This window comes from Oncorhynchus masou, chromosome 16 (genome assembly GCF_036934945.1).
Source record: "Oncorhynchus masou masou isolate Uvic2021 chromosome 16, UVic_Omas_1.1, whole genome shotgun sequence".
NCBI lineage: Eukaryota > Metazoa > Chordata > Actinopteri > Salmoniformes > Salmonidae > Oncorhynchus > Oncorhynchus masou.
The window spans coordinates 20066535-20089457 of record NC_088227.1 but is presented as its reverse complement, the minus strand read 5'-3'; the positions used below and the strand labels follow the sequence as shown (position 1 = coordinate 20089457).

Here is a 22923-nt window from a genome sequence, read left to right as displayed (position 1 = left end):
GATTGCTAAGTATTTTGATTGTGTTTGGTCCATCATGAATGTATCTGCAGTAACTATTTGCTGCCTTGGTTATAAAGTGGATGTCATCTCTTTATTAATTAGGCCTAGTAAATGGTAATTAGATAAAGCCTAATCTCTGCCCAGTATCCCATTACCTTAACAGCAAGAACACAGTGGCACTTAGGGCTGGATTCAATCCGGAAGATCCGCGTTAAAATGTAAAGGTAATTTGTGATTGATTTAGACATTTTAACGTGAATGCAGTCTCTGCCTGAACATTGCCTTTAAATTTAAACTGAGCTATACGGCATTTTCCGCGAGGAGACTGCGATCACGTTAAATGCTGCATATGTCGGCTCAATCGGAAATTACCTTCAATTCCACCATACGGATTGAATCCAGCCCTTAGGCAACACAGGGCCCCACAGCAGCCAAGTATTCACTCAACCCACAACACATTAGCTGCCTTCAATAAACAGTAGCAGTCTATTTATATGAAACATCAATGAAATGTCAGGCTGGTTAGTTGAAAACCTAGCCTGTGGGTATGTGCAGGACAGAGAGCCATGTTCTAAAAGCACAGTCCCTTTTTGTCATAAGCTAACACAACCCTGGGATCCCCCTGGGGCCTGACGTAGAGGTAGCTGACCGCTTGGCTGAGCCAGTCCACTGTGGGTTCAGCAGCTAAAGTGTTGGCACTGTATTCAGACTGTACCTTAGAACTCTAATGAGTCATTCTATTTCTCTGATTCATGCTCTCCCTTCATAGTGGTGGTGATAGACTAACCGTGGTGGTGTTGGTGAATGACTAACCGTGGTGGTGGTGGTGATGGACTAACTGGTGGTGATGGACTAACTGGTGGTGATGGACTAACTGGTGGTGATGGACTCACCGTCGTGGTGATGGACTGGCCGTGGTGATGGACTAACCCTGGTGGTGGTGATGGACTAACCCTGGTGGTGGTGATGGACTAACCCTGGTGGTGGTGATGGACTAACCCTGGTGGTGGTGATGGACTAACCCTGGTGGTGGTGATGGACTAACCCTGGTGGTGGTGATGGACTAACTGGTGGTGATGGACTGACCGTGGTGATGGACTGACCGTGGTGATGGACTGACCGTGGTGATGGACTGACCGTGGTGATGGACTGGCCGTGGTGATGGACCGGCCGTGGTGATGGACCGGCCGTGGTGGTGGTGATGGACCGGCCGTGGTGGTGGTGATGGACCGGCCCTGGTGGTGGTGATGGACCGGCCCTGGTGGTGGTGATGGACTGGCCCTGGTGGTGGTGATGGACCGGCCCTGGTGGTGGTGATGGACCGGCCCTGGTGGTGGTGATGGACCGACCCTGGTGGTGGTGATGGACCGGCCCTGGTGGTGGTGATGGACCGGCCCTGGTGGTGGTGATGGACCGGCCCTGGTGGTGGTGATGGACCGGCCCTGGTGGTGGTGATGGACCGACCCTGGTGGTGGTGATGGACCGACCCTGGTGGTGGTGATGGACCGACCCTGGTGGTGGTGATGGACCGACCCTGGTGGTGGTGATGGACTGGTGGTGGTGATGGACTAACCCTGGTGGTGGTGATGGACTAACCCTGGTGGTGGAGTGGTTTTTCACTTGTCACTGATGCAGGGTTGAAACTCTATCCTCACAAGACATGCCTTCATTAACCTACAGGCTGTAGGCTAACTCTCATGGAATTACAGAACATTCTAGTATGTTAGTCAGGTGCCTACCACTTTAGGTTAAGAATATTAGTAGTGTTTCCATTAAATACGGGGGTTTAGAGTTCCTAGATAGTCTGGAATATACCATGATACCCACTGGGTACTATTAATTTGAAAGTTTGTTCATGGGGTTCTACTGTCACCTGTGGAACTACCACTTCCTAGGTACAGGTGTGTATCCAGTGCACTGTTGAGACCAATGCCCCATAGACCTAGACGGACCACCGCTGTCCTGTCACATCCATCCATGTGTTTTTGTCATCTCACCTCACACCTACTTCCTCAGCACCGTCCTCTCTGTTCGTGGTCTGTTTCTTCAACACCATGACACCTGTTGACGTGTCAGTCTGGTTCTCTCTTTAACTATACCAGAGCGATTGCTTGAAGCTTTGAGAGACAATGGCTATATAATGATGTTGGGATAGTAGTGAATCAGTACTGTCATCGCATTATACTGTCATCTGATATAGTAAGGGTAGTCTATATAGTAGTCTACCACTAATAGTAGAAGTACTTTCAAAGCAGTGCTCTGTGCTCTCCCTCTATGCTGCATTTTGGATGGTGTCCTCTATAAGGACAGTGACAGTGTGGATGAGCCTCGCCAGGGGAGGGCAGGTAGGTTCCTGATACACACTTGGTTATGTTCAGTAGGGTGCACCGTAGCAAAACGTTTTGCAACGGAAAGCACTCTCGGGTAACACTTCCTTGTTTCAAAACTTTTTCCACCTACTGAACATGACCTTTGTGGAGTTTCAACACTTCAGGGCAGGTTAAACAAGGGCCCAACTTGAGGTCATGCCTTCTACTAATAATACATTCCCTTGTCCGTTGTATCTGAGATAAAACAGGCTATTACTTGTGAACTTTTTATTTAACATTTTCACTCAGCAAGTAGCCTAAATCATGACAAACTAGTACAAGATAAAATCGTGTAAGACAGCGCATTAACAAAACAACAATCATAAAACATGACTTGCTGGATTTTGACCTCTGTATTTTCAGAAGATGTCACTTTTTTGATAACATGATTTATTGCCGCAAAGCTAGATGAGGATTGGAAGCTTCCAGTCAACAGGGTTTACAGAGCTGTAGATCCAGCTAGTAAACACTCTGTGTACCTGGCAGCCAAGGCCTTGCCCTTGTAGCCTCAGCCTAGCTGCTTTATCGTTTAAAGTTGTACAGTAGTCACAGACCTTTGACTTGTACAGTCTGCATGAACCACAACCTGTACTGATATTCCTGTTTGATTTATCGTTGGCATCATGTCATTAGTCTAAATCTACAGAACCCTGATATGTAATTTGGTGTTTACAAAGTCATCGTCATTTGAAAGTCATTGAGATCATTGTTACCTGTCTGTACATGCCTGTTGGTTATTCATTTGACTTCAGAATTTGACCTTCTTAGTATTATACAAACAATAGAGAATTATTTGACAGGATATGTAGCATAGTCCTTTACTCACTCCATTAGTATAGAGTGGGGCATATAGCTAACATACAGCGCTTTCAGAAAGTATTCACACCCCTCACATTTTGTGTTATAGGCTGAATTTAGAATGCATTGCATTTAGATTTGTTTTGTCACTGGCAATAGACAATACCCCCATAATATCAAAGTGGAATTATGTTTATTGGAATTTTTACAAATTCATTAAAAATGAAAATTGGAAATGTCTTTTTTGCCTTTATGGCAAGCCTAAATAAGAAGGGCACCTATTGGTACATGGGTAAAAATAAAGGTACACTATGAAGATACAGGCGTCCTTCCTAACTTAGTTGCTGTAGAGGAAGGAAACCGCTTAGAGATTTCACCATGAGGCTAAAGGTTACTTTATATCAGTTAAGAGTTTAATGGCTGTGATTAGAAAAAAATAATGAACGGATTGGAGGTAAGCACAGGAAAAATCCTAGAGGAAAACCTGGTTGTCTGCTTTCGACCAGACACTGGGAGATGAATTCACCTTTCAGCAGAACAATAACCTAAAACACAAGGCCAAATCTACACTGGAGTTGCTTACCAAGAAGACAGTGAATGTTACTGAGTGGCCAAGTTAGTTTTCACTTAAATCTGCTTGAAAATCTATGGCAAGATCTGAAAATGGTTGTCTAGTAATGCTCAACAACTCATTTTGACAGAGCTTGAAAATTTTGAAAATAATCTTGGGCAAATGTTGCACAATCCAGTAGTGGAAAGCTCTTAAAGACTTAGCCAGAAAGACTCACATCTGTCATCCTGCCAAAGGTGCTTCTACAAGGTATTGACTCGGGTGTGAATACTTCTGTAAATGAGATATTTCTCTATTTGATTTTCAATAAATTTGCCAAGATGTCTAAACATGTTTTCATTATGGGGTATTGTGTGTAGATGGGTGAGGGGGAAGAAAAACTATCTAATCCATTTTGAATTCAGGCTGTAAATTAATAATGTGGAGTAAGTCATGCAATATGAATACTTTCAGAAGGCACTGTGTCAACTGTCCTTTTCTCTATATTGAGGGTTATTTTTTTCTAATGAATCTGACCCAGTCCCTTGTCTTCCTGCAGGTCCGCGTGCCCCTATCGTGATCCAGCCGCATTCCATCACCGTTGAGGTTCCAGAGACCTCCCAGCCTGCAGCCAGCCAGCCCACCTCCAAGCCCCAGCAGTGACCCTCCCCTCCCAGCCCCGTGTACCCGCTGGAGCCCTCCCCTTAGGTGGGCACGGCCCCCCGTGGGCCCCACCCTGGAGCCCCCAGCAGTCAGCCAGGCCAGCCGTCACCACAGCCAGGACTCACCAGTGCCAGTCAACCAGCCAGCCAGTCAACCCCCCATACTGTGGCAAAGGTCCAACCAAATGGACATGAGCGGCACGCTGCCAAGAGACCAGGACTTCTTATGACTTGATATATATATGTCTATCTACCAAACTGAGGATTAGAACAAACTCCTATCACTCCATTTTATCCCTCTGTTTCAATCCTCCCTCGTCTATCCTCCCCTGCTCTCTTTCTCCCTCTTGGACTCTCGTCTCTGTCAGAGCTCTGGGATTGGAGACTCTTCAAGTTCAGTCTGAGTTTTTAGATTTAAATAGCCTGACTCAAACCTTCCACCTCCCGGAGACTAAAGCATGGATCAGAGGATGTGCATGTGTTAAGTTTGATCTGCATGCCCCTACTGTACAACACTGGCACATACATACCCCTCTACTACAGCCACCACCACCATCTTACCCCTGTCAGTGATTCCCCCAGCTCCAGCCAGGTGCACTTACAGAATGCTGCACAACCAAGGGTCTCCACCTCCACCTGAATGAGACCCAGAAGTGGGGCCGACATTTGAGAACAGTGAAAATGTCCTGTGGAAAACTTCTGCATTTCTAACAGAAAAATGTGCTGACTGCTTTATTTAATTGCTAATTGATGTGACAATTATGTTAGTTAGACCAAAGCCAAACTACATGCCACTAACTCCATGCGTTCAGTAGCCACTAGTTACTCCTCATGCCACTAGAGCCAACCTGAGAGGATTGTGCCATTGAGGTGTATGCATTTTAGTCTACTATGCACTTTTGAAACCTGTGAATTGGGTAAATGGTAATTTCTGATGGACTGTCGGCTATCTTATGGGTCCAGCCAACCAGCACTGCTTACTGAAACAGTCAGCACACTTCTCTCTGTATTCGATGGAACTGACAGATGGAAACAGCTAGCTGACTGCAACCCGGCTACTTATCAAACGTCTCCCCTCTCAAATGGTGGTTTTGCTTTGCGTTCTCATAGTCTGATGTTGTAACATGGAGATACAGGTGGGTATGTACTGTAGGGATCTGTGTTTGACCCAGCTACTAAGTGCACTCTATGCCACATTCTAGAGTGACAATTATGTTCTCTGTAACGCCTACAGAGAGATCCCATCACCAATGATTTTGAGACTTTTCAGATGTTGATTTGACTTTGAAGAAATAACACACCAGGGTGTTTTCCATGGGGTTTTGGTGGACTGAGGCATGTTGAGTATTTTATGGGCTAAAGATGCACATGCCTACTATTTACAACTAGGCATTAGTCCTCCCGTTCACTCCTTTCTATAGTACGGTCTCTGTGATGAGATGATGCAATGTCACACAGCAGGGTTAGGGTCTGTACAGATCACACAACCGGCCATTTGTACTTCAGTACAGCTCTCTTTAGGATCCTGGGGGTGCAGAGTCGGCGCTTTCTCAAATGTACTGTAATCAGAATAGTGAAAAAGTGAAGCGAATGGGTGCCACATTGTTATTGCGAATCAGTCAGTCCCAGTGGTGGTGGGGGGGGGGGTAGAGCATTGTACAAAGTCTTTTGGTTTGTTCATCTAGTGCTGTGGTCAGTCAGTCATCCCCTCCCAGTTTCTTTGTGGTTGGTCATTTGAAAAGGGCATTCTGTGTTTCCTAAAGAGGGACTGGTACATGGTGTTAACCACCTCGTGTATTGGCTGAAGAACAACCCTAAAGTTAGACTAAACTAAAATCATGTCATCAAATGATGTCAAGCGTTTTGTAGCTTTGGATGTTTTTTTCTCCTGAGTTTTCATAGAAGTGATTTATCAGTAGCTTCAATTTCTTACTGGAATTTATGGCACTTTTTTCTCCCCTTCATTTCACTAAGTTAATAGCCAAACCCCTCCTGATTTTTTTTTTTTTTTTTTCAGTCTGTTGGTTATGCTTTTTCGAAAACGATAGTAAATCGGATGCATTTCAACATAACAGTGCAGTATCTATCCCCAGGGTTCAGAGAGGAGAAATACCTTTTATTTATTCTGGTGATCCTTATCTGCTGTAAATAATAATCACTATGTGTGTCACATGCAAATAACATTGTAATAAGGTTGTTTTGAGAATCTTTGTTGAATGGAAAATGTTTTAAGAATCAACCCCATATACATAGTGTACATTGTCTATTTTTTATTTATGTCAAACTGAAAGAGCTGTTAAAAAAAAAAAGTTTAAAAAAAAAAACAAAACAAGTTGACAGTTGGGAAGAGAGGACCCTAGACTAGCCAACATGGTCCTCCCAGGAGGCTGGGCAACTGGTTGACAGAGGTAGGCAGGCTGTCCTAACTGGCTAGGCCACCATGGTGCTGGTCTACAGTAGCAGACAGACAGGCAGTGTGTATCGGTCTGCCCTGAGTGTAGGGGGCAATGATGTCTCCATCTCATCTCTCTTCTAGGACACAGGGTAATGTATGATGACTCTGCCACTGAAATGATTGATTGTAGTTTTGTCGATGTTTTCATTGTCATTCATTCATCATGTCTCATGGACAAAAATTATCTGTAAATGTGTATTTATATAATGAAATTAAAAGAAGGGGGATTTGTACAATGTAATCTGTGTGTGTCATTGTGGACTCTGAATCCTTGGTATTTTATTAGGATCCCCATTAGCTGTTGCGAAAGCAGCAGCTACTCTTCCTGGAGTGTTTTTATTTATATATACACACATATTACCAGTCAAAAGTTTGCACACACCTACTCAAGGGTTTTTTTATAATTTTACTATTTTCTACATTGTAGAATAATAGTGAAGACAAACTATGAAATAACACATGGAATCATGTAGTAACCCAAAAAGTGTTCCTCAAAATATATTTGAGATTCTTCAAAGTAGCCACCCTTTGCTTTGATGACAGCTTTGCACACTCTTGGCATTCTCTCAACCTGCTTCACCTGGAATGTTTTTCCAACAGTTGAAGGAGTTCTCACATATGCAGAGCACTTGTTGGATGCGTTTCCTTCATTCTGCGGTCCAACTCATCCCAAACCATCTCAATTGGGTAGAGTTTGGGTGATATTGGAGGACAGGTCCTCTGATGCAGCACTCCATCACTCTCCTTCTTGGTCAAATAGCCCCTACACAGCCTGGAGCATTGTCCTGTTGAAAAACAAACGATAGTTCCACTATGCGCACACCAGATGGAATGGCGTATTGCTGCAGAATGCTGTGGTAGCCATGCTGGTTAAGTGTGCATGAATTCTAAATAAATCACTGACAGTGTCACCAGCAAAGCACCATCACACCACCCCTCCATGCTTCACGGTGGGAGCCACACATGAGACCTACTCTGCGTCTCACAAAAACTGGTTGGAACCAAAAATCTCAAATTTAGACTCGGACATATTTCCACCGGTCTGTCCAACGCTCAAGTTTCTTGGCCCAAGCAAGTCTCTTATTATTGGTGTCCTTTATTTTTTATTTTTTTAACTAGGCAAGTCAGTTAAGAACACATTGTTATTTAGAAAGACAGTCTACCAGGGAACAAGTGGTTAACAGCCTTGTTTAGGAGCAGAACAATAGATCAGCTCAGGGATTCGATTAAGCAACCTTTCGGTTACTGGCCCAACGCTCTAACCACTAGGCTACAGTTTAGTAGTGGTTTCTTTGCAGCAATTCAGGCCTGATTCACGCAGTCTCCTCTGAACAGTTGATGTTGAGATGTCTGTTACTTTGTTTATTTGGGCTGCAATCTGAGGTGCAGTTAACACTAATGAACTTATCCTCTGCAGCAGAGCTAACTCTGGGTCTTCCTTTCCTGTGGCGGTCCTCATGAAAGCCAGTTTCATCATAGCGCTTGATGGTTTTTGCGACTGCACTTGAAGAAACGTTCAAACTCTTAACATTTTTCGACTGACCATGTCTTAAAGTAATGATGGACTGTTGTTTCTCTTTGCTTATCTAAGCTGTTCTTCACATAATATGGACTTGGTCTTTTACCAAATACCCTACTTTGTCACAACACAACTGATTGGCCCAAACGCATTAAGAAGGAAAGAAATTCCACAAATTAACTTTCAACAAGGCACACTTGTTAATTGAAATGCAATCCAGGTGACTACCTCATGAAGCTGGTTGAGAGAAAGCCAAAGTGTGCAAAGCTGTCATCAAGGCAAAGGGTGGCTACTTTGAAGAATCTAAAATATATTTTTGGTTTAACACTTTTTGGGTTACTTCATGATTCTATATGTGTTATTTCATATTTTTGATGTCTTCAATATTATTCTATAATGTAGGAAATAGTAAAAATAAAGAAAAACCCTTGAATCACACACAGAATGAGCAGTATGGCTGGAGGGTCACGTCAGGATGAGCCTGCAGGAAGGGTACCACAATAGGGAGGAGGATGTCTTCCCTGTAACACACAGCATTGAGTTTGCCTGCAATGACAACAAGCTCAGTCTGATGATGCTGTGACACACCGCCCCAGACCATGACGGACCCTCCACCTCCAAATTGATCCCACTCCAGAGTACAGACCTCGGTGTAACGCTCATTCCTTTGACGATAAATGCAAATCTGACCATCACCCCCAGTGAGACAAAACCGCGACTCGTCAGTGAAGAGCACTTTTTGCCAGTCCTGTCTGGTCCAGTAACGGTGGGTTAGTGCCCATAGGTGACATTGTTGCCAGTGATGTCTGGTGAGGACCTGCCTTTACAACAGGCCTACAGGCCCTCAGTCCAGCCTCTCTCAGCGGACAGACTAAGCACTGATGGAGAGATTGTGCGTTCCTGGTGTAACTCGGGCTGTTGTGTCCCGCAGGTGTGATGTTCAGATGTATCGATCCTCTGCAGGTATTGTTACACGTGGTCTGCCACTGCAAGGACAATCAGCTGTCCGTCCTGTCTCCCTGTAGCGCTGTCTTAGGCATCTCACAGTATGGACATTGCAATTTATTGCCCTGTCCACATCTGCAGTCCTCATGCTTCCTTGCAGCATGCCTAAGGCACATTCACGCAGATGAGCAGGGATCCTGGGCATCTTTCTTTTGGTGTCTTTCAGAGTCAGTAGAAAGGCCTCTTTAGTGTCCTAAGTTTTAATAACTGTGACCTTATTTGCCTACCGTCTGTAAGTTGTTTGTGTTTTAACGACCGTTCCACAGGTGCATGTTCATTAATTGTTTATGGTTCATTGAACAAGCATGGGAAACAGTGTTTAAACCCTTTACAATGAAGATCTGTGAAGCTATTTGGATTTTTACGAATTATCTTTGAAAGACGGGGTCCTGAAAAAGGGCTGTTTCTTTTTTTGCTGAGTTGATATAAGGAATGGCTCTGCATGAATCAGACAAAGTATGTCTGTTCACAGAAGAATGCTATCTTTTCGTTCTGTTCTCTCAAGACTAATAGAACACTGCAATCATTGGTGAACATAAAATTGGACCAAATACCAGGAATAGCAACGTTTTCTGCTGTTACAATATTTGAAGACATTATCCAAGAGTCTGTCGACATTTCACAATGACAACAAAGCATCAAGCTAAATTGTTGCCACTAGCCACATTAGTGAAACTAGCTACATATTTAGAGGGTTCCTTCCCGTAGGCTACTCCAGTAAAAGAAGGCAACAGGCAGCTAGAGTAAAGTACAGTAGGGTGTGTGTTTGGCTTACTCTGCACAAAGCCTCCATGTCCTATAAAAGTCCCCTTAAGCTTATTAGCAGCTTAGCATTACCTCAGCAATTACCTCATCTGTTTAGTAACCAGGAAGTGGAGGGTTAAGGGTCATGGGCCACTTGTCAGAGGGTGTGTTGCAGATAAAGTATTTCCGGGTCAGTTAATCAGCTGAGGCATTTTCTTATAGGCTCACATTCCAGCTTGGATCTTTTGAATAGTTTGGATATTTTATCCGTCACTGATAATTACGCTTAAAGTGTTGGTCCCATGTTTCCTGAGCTAAAAGAAAAGATCCCAGAAATGTTCCATAAGCACAAAATAGTAATTTCTCTCAAATGTTGTTTTCACATGCCTGTTAGTGAGCAATTCTCCTTTGCCAAGATAATCCATTCAAGAAGTTGATTAAACAGCATGATAATTACACCTTGTGCTGGGGACAATAATAGGCCACTCTAAAATGTGCAGTTTTGTCACACAACACAATCCCACAGATGTCTCAAGTTTTGAGGGAGCGTGCAATTGGCATGCTGACTGCAGGAATGTCCACCAGAGCTGTTGCCAGAGAAGTGAATGTTAAGGTCTCTACCATAGGCCGCCTCCAACATTGTTTTAGAGAATTTGGCAATACGTTCAACCAGCCTCATAACAGCATACCATATGTAACCACGCCAGCCCAGGACCTCCACATCTGGCTTCATCACCTGCAGGATGGTCTGAGACCAGCTACCCGGGCAGCTGATGAAACTGTGGGTTTGCACAACTGAAGAATTTTTGCACAAACTGTCAGAAACCGTCTTGGGGACATTCATCTGCGAGGTCGTTGTCCTCACCAGGTTCTTGACCTGACTTCAGTTCGGCGTCATATCTGATGTCAGTAGGCAAATGCTCACCTTCGATGGCCGCTGGCACGCTGAAGAATTGTGCTCTTCATGGATGAATCCTGGTTTCAACCGTCCCGGGCAGATGGCAGACAGCATGTAAGGCGTAGAGTGTGTGAGCGGTTTTCTGATGTCAACATTGTGAACAGAGTGCTCCATGGTGGCGTTGGGGTTATGGTATGGGCAGGCATAATATATGCACAACGTTTTATCATTGCCAATTTGCACAGTGATACCGTGACGAGATTCTGAGGCCCATTAACATGCCATTCATCCACCGCCATCACCTCATGTTTCAGCATGATATGTTGCAAGGATCTGTACACAATTCCTGGAAGCTGAAAATGTCCCATTTGTTGCATACTCACCAGACATGTCACCCATTGAGCATGTTTGGGATGCTCTGGATCGACTTGTACAACAGCGTGTTCCAGTTGACGCCAATATCCAGCAGCTTCACATAGCCATTGAATAAGAGTGGGACAATATTCCACAGGCCACAATCAACAGCCTGATCAACTCTATGCGAAGGAGATGTGTTGCGCTGCATGAAGCAAATGGTGGTCACACCAGATACTGACTGGTTCTGATCCACGCCCCTCCTTTTATTTAAGGTATCTGTGACCAACAGATGCATATCTGTATCCCCAGTCATGTAATAATCCATATATTTGTCACGCCCTGGTCTTAGTATTTTGTGTTTTGTATGTGGTGTGTTTTGTCTTGGGGTTTTTCACAGGTATTTGAGATTGTAGCTTAGTGGGGTGTTCTAGGTTAATCTATGGCTGTCTGAAGTGGTTCTCAGAGGCAGGTGTTTATCGTTGTCTCTGATTGGGAACCATATTTAGGCAGCCATATTCTTTGAGTGTTTCGTGGGTGATTGTCCTTGTTTCTGTCGTGTGTTAGTTTGCACCAGTTTACGCTGTTTCGTGTATCGTTTGTTGTTTTCGTATTGATTCGTGTTTTTCCTTGTTTCATTAAAATATGAATCACAATAGCCATGCCACATTTTGGTCCGACTCTCCTTCGCATATAGAAAACCGTTACAATATTAGGGCCTAATTAATGTATTTTAATTGACTGATTTCCTTATGTGAACTGTAACTCAGTAAAATATTTGAAATTGATGCGTGTTGCATTTATATTTTGGTTCAGTGTATTATTCATAGAAGGCACATTGAAAGTTGAAACGTTGAAGTAGAAAATATTCAGATGAGCATTATATGAGCCTGCTAATCCCCGAAAGTATCAACTGATAACATACTGGTAGGCAACCATATAATTGCTGCCCATTGCTCAAGTAATGGTTTTGGGTAACTGACGAGTATCACAACATGTACTGTGGAGTGGAGTCATTTGTTTGTTGTGATGCCAACAGCAGTGAGTGACTGCCTCCAGTCTGGCCTGAGTTCAGCAGGCTTTAGATTGATGCTGTGTTACTGACGTGGTGTTAAAATGTTTAGTGCCTCATGCCATCGGCACCAGCTATCTCTCTTAGGCCCAGTGACTCAGGGGCCTCCAATACACCCTGACCCCACTGAATATTCCAGTGTGTGCCCACAAGGGCCTTCCTGTCTGTTACCCTATCAGCTTACTGCAGATATAAAAATGGACAAAGGAATCTTTCCCTCCTCTCTTCTACCACGCCAATGGTTTGGGTTTTGGATCTGGGTTAGGAATCCGAGTTGTCCAGAGTGGCATGCAGTTCGACAGTAACCCCACTCAGAACAAACAAAGGCTAAATATATCTCTCTGGCAAGGAGGGTCTCTAAGCTGGAGGAGAGACAGGCAGCAAGATCGAGGGACAGAGGGATAGAGAGGATCGAGAGTAGAGGCACAGGAAGATCCCCAGTTCTTTCTTCTTGAGAGCTTCACAGAGTCAGAGCTTCAGAAGGACTCAGAGCTTCACACAGTCCAGTGTTTGGGATGAACTTTGTGCTGGGCTAAACCTGTGCAGCTGGAGGAGTCAAGCACCATGGATAACCTGGAGAAGCAGCTCATCTGTCCCGTCTGCCTGGAGATGTTCACCAAGCCTCTGGTTATATTGCCCTGCCAACACAACCTCTGCAGGAAATATGCCAACGACGTCTTCCAGGTAAGAGTGTAGGACGTTTTTTTGTTGCTGTGCTGAAGCCATGTGTGGTCCATTAGTGGTCTATTAGTGGTCCAGCAGTGGTCCAGCAGTGGTCTGTGATTTTGGAGCCATGATTCCACGGTTTCTAGGTCCTGAGCAGAGTACATGTCTTATGAGTAGTGGTGTTTAGCTTTGACTGCCCATGACACCCATAGTTACTTGTGAAAGGAAAAAATACACAGTGAGGTGTTCTGGCTCTAAGAGGGATCACAGTGTTAGAGCAGGACATTATCTCTATTTATCATGGCATAAAATGAACCTTGGAGTGCCATTCTTTGTTACAATCATATCAGTTACTCTCAAAAACCATAAAGGGGGACTCCGAGTGTACACCGAGTGTACAAAACATTAGGAACACCTCCCGAATATTGAGTTTCATACCCTTTTGCCCTCAATTCGTTGGGGCAGGGACTCTACAAGGTGTCGAAAATGTTCCACAGGGATGCTGGCCCATCTTGGCTCCAATGCTTCCCACAGTTGTGTCAAGTTCAATGGATGTACTTTGGGTACTGGACCATTCTTGATACACACAGGAAACTGTTGAGCACAAAAACCACAACAGCGTTGTAGTCCTTGACACACTCAAACCGGTGCGCCTGGCACCTACTACCATATCCCGTTCAAAGGCACTTAAATATTTTGTCTTGCCTATTCACCCTCTGAACGGCACAAATACACAATCCATGCCTCAATTGTCTCAAGGCTTAGAAATGGAAGTGGACTTAACAAGTGCCAACAATAAGGCATTATAGCTTTCACCTGGATTCATCTGGTCAGTCTATGTCATGGAAAGTGCAGGTGGTCCTAATGTTTTGTACACTCAGTGTATATCCAAAACAGACATTACTGCAATAGTATGTTCAGATTCCCACTCCCTCACCGGTTTGAGTCTGTCAAGAACTGCAAAGCTGCTGGGTTTTTCACGCTCAACAGTTTCCCGTGTGTATCAAGAATGGTCCGCCGCCCAAAGGACGTCCAGCCAACTGTGGGAAGCAATGGAGTCAACATGGGTCAGCAGCCCTATGGAACGCTTTCAACACCTTGTAGAGTCCATGCCCCGATTAATTGAGGCTCCTCTGAGGGCAAAAGGGGTGCAACTCAATATTAGGAAGGTCCACCTATCTTTTTTTTACACTCAGTGTATATCTTTGGTCCTGTTGACTGTTCGAACTGAAGGAGCCATTCAGATATGAGAGACTCCAACAGCTGCCTCAGTCCTGGGGGACAGGATGCAACAAGGTCTGCCTCTCAGGCCGAGACCATTAAATGACAGCAGAGGAGGCTGGTGGGAGGAGCTATAGGAGGACAGGCTCATTGTAATGGCTGGAAAGGAATAAATGGAATGATATCACAACAAACATATGGAAACCACTTATTTGACTCTGTTCCATTGATTCCATTCCAGCCATTACAATGAGCATGTCCTCCTATAGCTCCTCCCACCAGCCTCCTCTGGTGAAAAGTGGTCTACTTGTCACAGACCAAGACAGGACAAACAAGAAGAGTCCAGCAGGTCAGAGGTGTGTGTGTGTGTGTGTGTGTGTGTGTGTGTGTGTGTGTGTGTGTGTGTGTGTGTGTGTGTGTGTGTGTGTGTGTGTGTGTGTGTGTGTGTGTGTGTGTGTGTGTGTGTGTGTGTGTGTGTGTGTGTGTGTGTGTGTGTGTGCGTGCGTGCGTGCGTGCGTGCGTGCGTGAGGGGTACGTGACTGCCTTCTGCAAGCATCCACCTGAACCAGAATGCTCACCAAGTGTCAACATCATACATACAACTACACTTCTGCTGACCTCCGTTGACTTGGCATGTCAACAGTAGCCATGTCAACAGTAGCCATGTCAACAGTAGCCATGTCAACAGTAGCCATGAGCACAAGGTGTGTGTTATGTGAACTCCGCCATGAAATATTGTTTCCAAAATATTCACCATTCATGCAACAGACATAGGCACATCTGACATCTGTTTTCATTCTAATGGTGTCACTAGAGCTTCTGTGTGTGTTCATAAGCTGCGTCACGTCAACATACCAGGAATATGGAAAGCTCAGTCCCTGGCAGTGTCCTCCATGTTGGTGTTATAACAAGCACACTTTATCCCTGCCTCGATGGAGTGGTAAACATGAGAACCATGTGTCCTCTTGTGGCATTGACACAGCTACAGACGTATGTATCTGGGGGTTAAGTACCATATATTTTATATTTGGGAAATGTTGCAATTACTGTAGGTGCATTGTATTACCATTCTAGGGTTAGGGTTAGCACTTATATCCTACTTTCTGTCCTAATCCTACCAGTCTTTGGACCCGTAAGGTGCTGGATTCGGCTCAGTCTGGCTTTCTCTTTGACCTAAGGCTCAATTTAGCCACTGATGTGGTTCGCAAGAGGGAGTGAGAATCTGAACCCCCCCCCCCCACCCGTATTTCAAGACACATTTGCAACTTATTGTGCCTTCAAACACATTAAAAAGTCATTAGGTTACATATAAAAAAAAGAGATAAAAATGTATACACTTTAATGCCGTAAAACATACTATAGCCTAACATTTCCAGGTGATTGGGTGATCTCAAGTGCTGGGGTGAGGTAAAGAATCTGGAGAGGTTCGAAATAGTATACCATCGGGCAGTAATGTGTGTTTACCAGTAGAGAGCAGTACTGTAATCTGTTACTACTGGGTGTTGTAAAAGCGCATTACGGCCATATTTAAAAGCCGTTGGTCCTTTTGACTGTAAACAAACTATATTGTTTATTACATCATATATATTCCATCGCTGAACGTTATAGTACGTGGCATATTTTTTGTTCAACGACAGAACTAGGACCCATCTCTGAGTACACATTCTCACTTTGTATACATGGCCACTGGGTGGCAGTCTTTTCCAATATTTTGTTTAATTTAGAACGCTGTACATTATCACAGCTTTTTCATACCTTGTCACTTGACACGATAAATATAAAAAAATATATATAATTACATCAAGGAAAGTACTTTAGGTCTGTAACACAGATTTGAGCAATATGAACAATCTATCTAGTTACACTCCAAATTATATTCCACAATGACTTTTATCGACTTTGTAAATTGGCTTGCAGTTATTTGATGTTATAACACCTTAACCCAGCAGAGCAAGGGAGAGGAATGAAACATTACCAAAGCTAGTGTATCATCAGCTGTTCAAGTGACTGTGAAACAAAGCGTGGGGAGAGTGGACTTCTCCCCTGGAGAATGGTGGTCAATAGCTGTAAATTACATATGAGGTAAACTGTTGGTGAAATCCTTGTAAGTGCTGTTCCCATAAGGATATTTCCTCAGTCATGGACAGAAGTGATGAGTCTCATAAGACAGAGGCAGTTTTGTGTGTGTGTCTGTGTGATTGAGTGTCTCTATAACAGGTCGTTCCTTTACTTCTGTGTCCCTGCAGGCCCCTGAACCCCACCAAGGTGGAGCAGCTGATGTGTGAGGAGCATGATGAGGAGAAAATCAACATCTACTGCCTGAGCTGTGAGACGCCCACCTGCTCTAGGTGCAGTGTTTGGCCAGCACAATGACTGTGAGGTGGCCCCCTTGCAGAACGTCTACAAGCGACAGAAGGTAAGGAAGCACCCTGAGTCAGGTTGTGATCTCACTCAATATCTCTATAGGCTGTCTGTCTTCCTGTCTGGTAGTCTGTCTGCCCGCCTGTCTGTTAGATTGTCCTTACAATGAAAGTAATTATCCAATATAACAGCTTACTTACTTTGTCACTCTCTGTTCACCATGTCCCCCAGAGAGAGATTTGAATGTTATTTAAAGTGTAGAGCTAGTGTGTGTATGTGATCTGCCTGTGTGTGTGTAGTTTGTCTTTGAGTGCTGAGTGAAGTGACAGCAGACAGATGTATTGAGTTGGAGCTGCCCTGCGGGGGTTCTCACACTGTGAGGGTCGGGTTTCATCTCACCTCACATGCACACACGCACGCACACACACACAAACACACACACAGCCTGGTGGCACGACAACAGCTAATGTTGTATATCACACCTCTGAGTCGTGTGCAGCATTCGTGTCTGTCCTTCATGTGGACACACACACGCACGCACGCACGCACACACACACACACACACACACACACACACACACACACACACACACACACACACACACACACACACACACACACACACACACACACACACACACACACACACACACACACACACACACACACACACACACACACACACACACACACACAGCGGTGTTCTGGCCTGCTGCCATTAGTCCTTACTTCTAATTTCTACTCCCTCTAACTCATTCACTATAAACTTGTCATCTCACCCCCCTCTCTCTTAAATCTCCTCACCCTCTGTCCATGCTGTGTACTGTGGGCCCAAGCAGAGAGGGACATGCCTGACCATTAGCTCCCATAGTTCTCTCTCTCTCTCTCTCTCTCTCTCTCTCTCTCTCTCTCTCTCTCTCTCTGTCTCTCTCTGTCTCTCTCTGTCTCTCTCTGTCTCTCTCTCTCTCTCTCTCTCTCTCTCTCTCTCTCTCTCTCTCTCTCTGTGTGACTCATCCATCCACAGCAGTGGGACTTGAGTCATTCTCCTCTGAGCTCAAGTCACAGGCTCAGCTCCTCCCTCGCTGCTGGCTGCCCGCTAACTAGCTCTCCTCTCCAGCATCCAGGTGAACAGTGACTAATATCAAAGTGAGAGTCCCACCATACCAGCATGGTGGACACCATATGGTGGGACTCAACTGAAGGTCACTTGTTAATGATGGACAATGTGTCTGGCTATTAAGTAAAACTGAAGGGGAACGCCACCCACACAAACATGATACATAGGGTTTACATATGTACTGTATCTACTTACATAAGCTAAAACAGTACGAATGGACCATAGCGACAGACATGTTATTGAGCAGATGGCAATTTTCTTTGCACAACATTTCTCACTCGCTCTGTAAATCACTCAACATTACAGATGCAGATGAGAAACGTTTGGGATCAACTTCACCTTCACCTGATGTTTTATGCTTTGTTAAAAAACAACACTTTTTCACTCATCACAGTTGTGTGAACTACATTAGGTTAGGGTTTCCCATCCCTCTACTCGGGCCCTCCCAGATTATTTCACATTTTAGTTTTAGCCCTAAACTGGCACACCGGATTCAATTAGTCAACTAATCATCAAGCTTTTAAGTAAATGAATCCGGTGTGCCAGTTTAGGGCTAAAACTTGTGAAGCCCTGACTTAATGTGTTAGTGCAGGGTTGGAACAAAAGCCTTCTTATCCTGTATTAACCCAGGACCAGGGTTGATGGCCACTGGTGTAGTAAGTACAGACATTGACCCATCATGCTCTGTTGTGATTGGCTCTACACGGTGCTGAGCGACAGCATCGCCATCTTGGTGGCGGGGAACAACCGTATCCAGGCCCTCCTCTCGAAGATGGAGGAGATATGCAGGACCATCCAGGTGAGAATGTCACCCACTACAACCACTCACACTTCTCACCTCAAAGTCACAATCACTCACTGTGGGGTCACAACACACATTACTCACATCACTGTTGAAGAACCTGTTATATTGTAATAACTAGCATGAATAAGTAGTAATACATTATTTATTAACTATTTCTACACTGAACAAAAATATAGTGTTGGTCCCATGTTTCATGAGCTGAATTAAAAGATCACAGACATTTTCCATATGCACAAAAAGCTTATTGTTAGTGAGCATTTCTCCTTCGGTAAAATAATCCATTCACCTGACTGGTGTGGCATATCAAGAAGCTGATTAAACGGCATGATCATTACATAGGTACACCTTGTGCTAGGGACAATGAAAGGCCACTCTAAAATGTGCAGTTTTGTCACACAACACAATGCCACAGATGTCTCAAGTTTTGTGGGCGTGTGCAGTTGGCATGCTGACTGCAGGAATGCCCACCAGAGAAATGTTCTGAAACAAAGATGAAAATGTCTTAGTTCTTCCATGGCCTGCATGTCACCCATTGAGAATGTTTGGGATGCTCTGGATCGACTTGTATAACAGCGTGTTCCAGTTCCCGCCAATATCCAGACTTGCCTCGTTAAATAAAGGCTCAAATTTAAATATACGTTGTTATTTTTATAAGAAATAACTTTGCACAGCCATTGAAAAGGTGTGGGACAACATTCCACAGGCCACAATCAACAGCCTGATCAACTCCATGTCAAGGAGATGTCGCTCTGCATGAGGCAAATGGTGGTCACACCAGATACTGACGGGTTCTTTTCCACGTCCCTCCTTTTATTTAAGGTATCAGTGACCAACAGATGCATATCTGTATTACCAGTCATGTGAAATTCATAGATTAGGGCCTAATGAATTCATTTCAATTGACTGATTTCCTTATATGAACTGTAAATCAGTAAAGTCGTAGAAATTGTTGTACGTTGCATCTATATTAAGCATTTCTAAAGGCTTATTCATGAAAAGTCATTCTAAAGTGTTCAATGGGTGTCTGTGTGCAAGAGAACGGGCATCATCAGAAGCAGAGTCGGTGTGATAAGTTTAACGGGCTGTATGCCATCCTGGAGGAGAGGAAGGCGGAGCTGGTGAGGATGATCAGCCGCCAGCAGGATGACAAGATGGACTACATCGCCACGGAGACCACCTGGAGTGCGCGGGTAAGCTTGTGGGGACAGCCATCCAGTCTATGAAGGAGCCACAGATGGCCGTGTTCCTACAGGTAGGCACTATGGATGGAACACGAGCCCTGAACCTGGGTGCACGGTCTGGCCTCAGTAACTGGACCTGGGTGCACGGTCTGGCCTCAGTAACTGGACCTGGGTGCACAGTATGGCCTCAGTAACTGAACCTGGGTGCACGGTCTGGCCTCAGTAACTGAACTTGGGTGCACGGTCTGGCCTCAGTAACTGGACCTGGGTGCACGGTCTGGCCTCAGTAACTGGACCTGGGTGCACAGTATGGCCTCAGTAACTGAACCTGGGTGCACGGTCTGGCCTCAGTAACTGAACCTGGGTGCACGGTCTGGCCTCAGTAACTGGACCTGGGTGCACGGTCTGGCCTCAGTAACTGAACCTGGGTGCACGGTCTGGCCTCAGTAACTGGACCTGGGTGCACGGTCTGGCCTCAGTAACTGGACCTGGGTGCACGGTCTGGCCTCAGTAACTGGACCTGGGTGCACGGTCTGGCCTCAGTAACTGGACCTGGGTGCACGGTCTGGCCTCAGTAACTGAACCTGGGTGCACGGTCTGGCCTCAGTAACTGAACCTGGGTGCACGGTCTGGCCTCAGTAACTGAACCTGGGTGCACGGTCTGGCCTCAGTAACTGGACCTGGGTGCACGGTCTGGCCTCAGTAACTGAACCTGGGTGTGTACCAGTATGTTGTTGAATGGAATGGAATGATGGTCATTACAGTACAACTACCGGTATATGTTAAGATGTAACTTCTTGAGCAGAAAACGTTCCTGTTTCAGCCCCTCGGAACCTGCACTAGGATCAGAGTTCTTGCAGGTGTTTCACTGTCTTATGATCAGTATCCCTACAGCTAGCATACGTGTATGAGTCAGTGGGCCCTCAACAACTGACTGTAATATGATCAATTGTTTGATCAATGGCTCTGGGTCAGTTGTGAGCTGGCCCCAATCCACATGAGACATGATAAGGCATAAAATAATAACAGTGACGATGAGTCACAGACACCATAGAGACTGTAGTCCCCCCGCTCTCACCCCTGACCTGAACAAATAACAGTCTACTTCACATCCTGTACATGCTGGGACCAGGCTCAATGATATGCCCAAAGACACAGTAAAGGATCCTTTCATCCTTTAAATCAGGTTTAGAGAAACCTTCACTATCGATGATCAATGGGGTGTCATGCAGTGCTTCGCCTTATTGAGCAGGAGTGGAGTGAAGAGCTGAAAGCCCAGCAGGGGAGCCTCATCGGCGGGGACGCTCCTTTTCAAAGCAGCCCTAGAAACTCTGGTCCTGTGATTCTCTGATAACTCACACTGTAACCCTGTGGAGGTGATTGACACCTCTCTCCATCAATACACTAGAAGTATTCTCTGAGTTCCAGTCCCCAGAGGCCAGGCATTGCTCAACTAGTGACAAACCTACACATAGGTCTACACACACACACACCTCCCCTGCGGGGGACACGTGCCTCATCCTTTGACCGCTGGCCTACTGGCCATAAATATTGTCCTTGTAATAGAGCCAGGTGGGATGACGTGCCCCTGCTGCAGACCACAGGTAGTTTAAACCCCCGCCAGGCGAGAGATAGATGGTGCCATTTATGCCATTCATCCGACGCTCCTTTCCTCCACTCAGGTCCTTGCTTTATAAAAAGCTACAGTTTGAGTGAAGGCTCGCAATTTAAGTGTCTCTTTATTCAACTCCTTCACCGTCCACGCTTGCAAGCACTTTGTTTTGTCAACCAGTTTAGGGCTCTATTCACTCTGTAAACCTGAGTGATACAGATTCCACGATAGAAATGTAAAAGTAATTTCCGATTGAGCCGACATTTGCAGCGTTTACTGTGAATGCAGTCTCCGCTATAGCGGAAACGTTGCCTTTAAATGTAAATTACGCTGTAAATCTGAACTTCCGCGATGCGGATTGAATAGGGCCCTAACTGTTAGCGCTAGCGTGAGTGTCAGGACGGTGGCAGGTGCACGTTTTATGAATGACTCAAACTGAGCGAGTGATTCAGAAGATTGAGAGAAGAGGAGGCTATAGAAATTAAATGAATTGTAAATGAATAAAAATTATATAAAACTCAAAAAACTTATTCTAGAGTATATATAGCACTAATTTACCTCAGAAATTGAAGTGCAGGAATTGAAACTAAACGCAATAGCCTATTGATCATTTATTTTCTCCACAGAGCATCAAGGATATATTTAAACAGAAAGTAAAATTCTTCTTTTCATCTGTATAGTGTTCCATTCTGCTTCTTATGGGGTGTTTAGCTGGAAAGTCACAAATTACATTACATTCACTAACACAAGCACTAAAATAAACTAACACACCAATTGCAATGACTGTAAACTGAAAGTAACTGCATGGGAGATGTGTGTGGTTGGCAGTAATGTGTGATTGCTGGCTGCTGATAGCTAATGCATTATAATGAAGCTCTCCACTTGTAGAGTTATCGAGCAAACCCACCCAGCCTGCGTCACTACCAGCCACAGGGGGACAGGGGACGCTGCCGTCCATCGCTGTCCGTCATCTCCTATTTGTTTGTCTCTGAGCTGTGACCTCCCCACTGTGTCCTTGTCAGGATCTCTGCCACCTCCAAGGCGTCCAGCATGGAGCGTCCAGAGCCGGGTTATGAGAGCATGGCCCATTTTGTTACCAACACAGAGGATGTGGCAGACATGCTAAGGACCATTGACTTCAACACAAGTAGGGCCTCAGGTAGCTGTACAATACAACCATATATGGAGAGTTTGGCCATTAACGTTTCTCTATATTTGACTCTAGCCTCAGGGAAGTGACGTCAGCTCCAAACATTACCCCTGAAATCGCATGTTCAAGAACAATTCCCTTGTTTTTGTTGGTCTGTCTTAATGTGCTGCACTGTATGTGGTCGCAGGTTCTCACAGAGAAGACGGTTATGATCTGGATGAGGGGGCCAGGACCTGGCATCACTGCAACGGTGGACATAGACTATGGGAGATACCAGTAGTTGAAAAGGATCCCTCAGGTTAATATCAAAAGACAAACCAGCATATAGTATGCTGCTCCTCTGATTTATTCCTGTACCCACATTTACAACGCTTAGGCTACAAA

General features: G+C 44.9%; 1 protein-coding gene and 1 pseudogene across 3 annotated transcripts in view; both read left to right on the top strand.

Moving 5' to 3' along the window:
• The window catches only part of LOC135557629 (dnaJ homolog subfamily C member 5-like), a 31530-nt gene extending 24460 nt beyond the window's left edge, over positions 1-7070 (top strand). The window contains exons 6-7 of one of the 3 annotated variants that reach the window (XM_064991089.1): positions 2306-2345; positions 4277-4360. Coding sequence is in view for 1 of the 3 variants with exons in the window: in XM_064991091.1 (XP_064847163.1) it covers positions 4277-4380 (104 nt within the window). In the remaining 2 variants the exon portion in view is untranslated. Of the gene's footprint in view, positions 1-2305; positions 2346-4276 lie in introns of all 3 variants that reach the window. The other 2 variants (XM_064991091.1, XM_064991090.1) reach the window with 2 other exon arrangements.
• A 5920-nt stretch (positions 7071-12990) lies between these two features.
• Positions 12991-22819, top strand: LOC135557288 (tripartite motif-containing protein 54-like; annotated as a pseudogene).
• The last annotated feature ends 104 nt before the right edge of the window (positions 22820-22923 follow it).